This window comes from Phanerochaete carnosa (genome assembly GCF_000300595.1).
Source record: "Phanerochaete carnosa HHB-10118-sp unplaced genomic scaffold PHACAscaffold_3, whole genome shotgun sequence".
Classification (NCBI taxonomy): domain Eukaryota; kingdom Fungi; phylum Basidiomycota; class Agaricomycetes; order Polyporales; family Phanerochaetaceae; genus Phanerochaete; species Phanerochaete carnosa.
In genome coordinates, this window is record NW_006767630.1 from 1,498,383 (window position 1) to 1,503,220 (window position 4,838).

At 59.7% G+C, this 4,838-nt stretch overlaps 2 protein-coding genes across 2 annotated transcripts; one reads left to right on the forward strand and one right to left on the reverse strand.

Moving 5' to 3' along the window:
• Window positions 1–962: 962 nt before the first annotated feature.
• On the reverse strand, window positions 963–3,299 carry PHACADRAFT_182311 (uncharacterized protein). The gene is made up of 3 exons (XM_007393161.1): window positions 2,733–3,299; window positions 2,515–2,678; window positions 963–2,461 (listed from the first exon to the last, which is right to left on the reverse strand). Exons 1-3 carry the CDS (start codon window positions 3,029–3,031, stop codon window positions 1,164–1,166), a joined length of 1,761 nt encoding a protein of 586 aa, XP_007393223.1. The 5' UTR covers window positions 3,032–3,299; the 3' UTR covers window positions 963–1,163.
• Window positions 3,300–3,531: 232 nt separating this feature from the next.
• PHACADRAFT_26455 (uncharacterized protein) lies at window positions 3,532–4,601 on the forward strand (the record flags this gene model as incomplete). The annotated part of the gene is made up of 6 exons (XM_007392651.1): window positions 3,532–3,534; window positions 3,620–3,793; window positions 3,846–3,953; window positions 4,003–4,098; window positions 4,147–4,432; window positions 4,492–4,601. 6 exons carry the CDS (start codon window positions 3,532–3,534, stop codon window positions 4,599–4,601), a joined length of 777 nt encoding a protein of 258 aa, XP_007392713.1.
• Window positions 4,602–4,838: the final 237 nt, after the last annotated feature.

Sequence of the window (4,838 nt, forward strand, 5' to 3'; positions counted from 1 at the left end):
CCGTTGGGGCACGTCTGCGATAGGTAGGTGCACTGCGTAGCAAATGCTATCGCTCTGTCCGATAGGCCGCGTTGGAAGATGTGGCAAACAACGGCAATGTGCACGCACCGACCACTAGTCACTTTACGGAAAGAGAAACCGGCTGAAACCTTCGTCACGCCTTTCTTCAACTTGCTGCTCCCCACACACACGGGAACGCCATCATCGTGCCTTGTCTCTCTGTCGCTTACCTCGGATTTTGCTGTGATACTCGATACACTCTAGTGGGCAATGGTATTTGCCCACCAGAGTGTATCGAGTATCGCGTATCAGCTGTATACCTAGGTCTCCAAGTCCTCGGGCGCCTTGACTGCGCTTTGGGACTGTCGTCAGCATACAGACTTGCGAACTAGGTCTAGCTCCGAGCCCTAAAAGTCCCTAGCTGATACACTCTACCGGGCGCTGTTACAACTGGTCTGGGACACTCGTTTCGTCTCGCCCACACGGCTTGCATCCACGGGCGCATTGAATCCACGTTTTACGTAGGCGTAGGGCGATGGTCAATGCGCGAGTCTGCCGAGGAGCGTCCAGAGATATTCAACTCAGGGCTGCAATAAGACGAAGGGACGAAGGCGGTGGGGAACGAGGCTCACGCCCCTCGTTATTTTTGGCGGCCGGTGAATCACTAGCAGTGTCTCACCGCGCAACCGTTGCTCTGGCTTGCTCTGCAACCGAATCGACAGACCAGAGCGACGAGTCGCCTCGGCCGTCCGCGCACGTCGTCCGCGCTTACGCTCACTGATCCGTAAGGCGACGATATGATCTGGAAGATCGTCGGCCGCGCACGGACCTCCGGGTGGATTTCACATTTGCTGTCCACGTAACATGTTTTTTTTTGTTCTTTTTTTTTATTCAGTGGCACACGCACCCAGGAACGCGATTCTCTTGGCGATGTTTGAGGTGTCTGTGAGGACAGCCCAGAGGGACACGTTGCTCAAGCATTTCCGCAATCTGGATTTACACGCCGCGTCAAGCGTCGCAGGAAGTACGGTACATTCTAGCCTTTGTAAGACGATCCTATGATACGAACGGCCGCCAGACATGCCTAGGGCAGTGACAGCGCACTTTAAGGTACTCTCTAATGTAAGAAGACACGAGATTGAGATAATAACATACGCTTTAATTTAGTCTCTGCGTTGTCCTTGTGAGATGCCCGGCTGGCCCTGGCCGGCTGCGGGGCTACTCCCTGTGGAGGAGTCAACCGATCTGCGCTGGGCCCTGGGAGCGTCTCCGCAACGATTTCGGGTGTGTCCCGGCAAGAAGGTACGCGCGAGGGCGGAGTGGTGATAGGCGAGTCCCTGTGTGCCCTGAGCGCGCTCCAGCTGCCTTTCGGGCTGCGGCACAGACATGGGCATGACAGGAGCTGATAGTCGGCGGCTTAGGCTTGGGGGGAGGAACATGTCTTGTCCCGCGCCGTCGCTGAACGGGGTAGGAGAAGGAAAGGCGTGAGCAAAGCCGGGCGACTGCTCATTGAAGTCGACCTTGAGGTACTCGTCGTACTCGTTGTACTCTGCGCCGTGCGCTCCCATGTACTCTCGCTGACACTCCTGGCCCGCGTCCTCCGAGTATGCGCTGGGCGTCTGCACGAACAGCGGGCTCAGCGGGCTGCTCATGCTCGAGTACGATGATGTAGACGGGGTCGCGAGCTGACCCATTGGGGGTGCGGTGCGCAAGGAAGCGAGGCTGACTGGCAAGCGTATCGTCGCGAAGCGAGTGGCAGTCTGTGGTGCGTAGGCTGGGAGATATGAGGGGTCGTACACCGAACCAGGACGCGACGAGGCAGGCGACTGGAACTGTTGCTCCATGGAGAGGTCAGAAAGTTCGCGGATGGGCGGCGAGGGGGGTGCGCCCACCGGCAGTGCGGTCGTTGGCGAGCTCGGCATGTGAGGGTGAGGGAGAGTCGGCTGGTAGGGCGAGCCCCACGGGGCGCGCGCAGGCCCGGTGCGAAGGCGCGTCCAGAGGTAGGTAAGCGGTGCACACGCGCCTAAAAGCTCATGCCGAAGCACCACACTGGCTTGTAAGCCCTCAGTCCAATCGCCACAAGGCGCCCATACAGGGACGCCGCCGTCTGGGGGCGTAACGGTCATGAAGAAGAGCGGCGAGTAGGCGAGGAGAAGCGTGAGGCGTGAGGCTTGATCGTCATTGCTGCTACTGGTTTCTGCGCTGGACGAGACAGAAGAGATGGGAGAGGCGCTGGGAGAAGTGGGGGCGAGGGTGGCGTCAACGACGCTGTCGAGCGCAATGTCCATACGTACAGCGTGCTCGACGGCTTCGTCACGGTGATGTACAAACCAAGTGAGACGATTCTGTGCATCACAGATGTATGCGAGCAGGTCGTGCCGCTGGGAGGCGTCCCCATCCGTTGCGGCAACACGTACCCAGGTGCCGATGGAGAGCTGAGTGCATGGAATGACGATAACCGCTGAAGGACTCGTGTTTCAGTGGCTGGTCGCACTGAGAGTGAGTAGGACCTACGGTCATCTTCGCGGATGCGAGTTTGGATCTCGGCATCCTGAGACGGGAAAAGTACTATGCTGGGCGGCTGGAGAGGCGGGGCGGGGGGAGACTCCTGCGTCGAGGCCGTGGGCTTTTCCTTTGCGCCAGGTTTTTTGCCTTTGCCTTGCTTCTCCTTTGCTCTCCTGCAACGCCTACTTTAGCCTGGCTCGGACCGTAAGAGTCGAGGAGCACACTACCTATTCTGGAACCAGATCTGGGTCTGGCGCTCGGCCATGCCGAGCTGCCCGCTGATCTCCTTGCGAAGGATGGCATTCGGGCTATGGTTGTCGGCAAATAGGGCCTCGAGCACGACGAGTTGCTCTGGCGTGACACGGCCGCGCTTTTTCTGCTCTTTCGCCGGCGGAGCAGAACGAGTGAGCGGCTCGGCGGTGTCGTCGGCGAGGCACCGGGAAGAGGACGTCGCATCCGGAGAAGACAGCGATGTCGAGGAAGAAGATGGTGAGGACATGCTGTCGGCTGCGACAGCGCAGGACATGTCTGGCGTGGAGACGGCCTGCGTAAGACCCGTATGGATGCGAAGACGGGGAAGAAGGACGGGCGGCGTGATCAGACGAGATGTCAAAAGGTAGAAGGCAAAAAAATGAGACGGGCAGGACGCTGGCGGGAGAAGGCGCAGAGAGGGTTTATGTACGTGGTGGGCGGGTGGAATGAGGGAGCAGGAAAAGAAGAGAGGACGGGGAGGAGGAGAGGAGACGGGAGATGGGAGGCGCCGAGACTAGATGGCGCGGGGACGGGAGATGGGAGGCGCCGAGACTTAGATGGCGCGGGGACGGGAGGGCGATCAGGGTGGAGGCTGACGGCTGAGGCCATATCCAGTTAGGAGACCCGCCCTCGGCCAAGGGGACCTGCATCACGTGACGCACGCGAAACAGCCTGCCCTAAACTCGCCTCCACCGCCCGCCCCCGCCCCCACCCCCGCCCCGCCCCGCCCCGCGTCCGTCTCGTCCGACCCCCCGGCCTCCGCCTCCTCCCAGAATGGTCTATCGCAGGAACAAGTCAAACAAGGCATGTCGCTGCTGCTACACGCACCCCTCTCGTACCACCGCCCTCACACCTTACCCAGGTTCCCAATGTCAAACTCCGCCCAGCCCAGCCCAGCAAGCGTCCGCCGCAAGAGCAGGGTCGCAGCCTCGACTCGGGCTTCGACTCGCAGCAGGACGCCACACAGGCGTTTGTAGACATCTGCCCAAGACCTTTCAAGTCCGTCGTCCTCTGTGCAACCGGCATCAACGACAAGGTCTGTCCCCGCTCTCCTCGAGACCCGCCCAGACACACAGACCGCTTTCTAGACGACACTCTTCAAGCAGGCCATCGAACTCGGCGCACAACCTCTCAGTGACCTCACCGACAAGGTCACACATCTTCTCGCCCTCGAGTCTGGCAGTGCAAAACACAAAGTGCGTCCTCCTCATGGCTTCTCTACCCACGCTGACACTACCACACCAGTGCGCACTGGAGAGACGGATACCGATCATGCACCCAGACTGGATATCGGAAAGCTACAGGGTCTGGCTACGCGGCGATGACGTGAACCTCGAAGAGGTATGTCCCTCTCCTCTTTTGTCCGCCTGCCCTCACCCGCTCTCTTAGAGCGTTCGCGCACACCGCCTCCCTATCTTTTCCGGTATCGTCCTTTGCGTTTCTGGCATCGAAGACGTCGCACGTCGCACAGAGATCAACCGTCTTGTCACCTCGCAAGGCGGTGCCTACGTCAAAAACATCGAGCGTCCCGTTCGTGTCACGCACCTCCTCTGCGCAACCAGCATCGAGCAGCCCTCAGAAAAGATGCAGTATGCGACCAAATTCAACGCCCGCAAAGAGGCCGACATACACATAATCTGGGAGCAGTGGTTCTGGGACTGCTTCAAGTTACACGGTAAGGCATCGTCGCCAATAACATCCTTGATGTGCATGCATCTCACAAGGCATGCGCAGGGAGGTGCGATGAGGAGCACTATGATGTCTCCCGCCCGCCGCCGGAGCCCGTTCTCAGTCTTGAATGTGAACGTGTGTGTTCTCCTGTATGCACCCACCCATATTGCTGATCGTGTGTCGTGTAGCACCACACGCCGAGTCCGAGCCTGCAGGCGGTTCTCGAAACCCTGACGGCCTCGGCGACGGGACCAACGAGGATGAAGAGCCCGCTCGTGCAGTAAAGCGCGTTCCAGCCGTGACGCTCCAGATCTGGCAGAGCATTCTCCAGCCCCGCGGTTTTACACTTCGGGAAGGCAAATTGGTCCGGAGCCCCTCAAAGTCACAAGCACCGCCCTCCTCTCTCACCG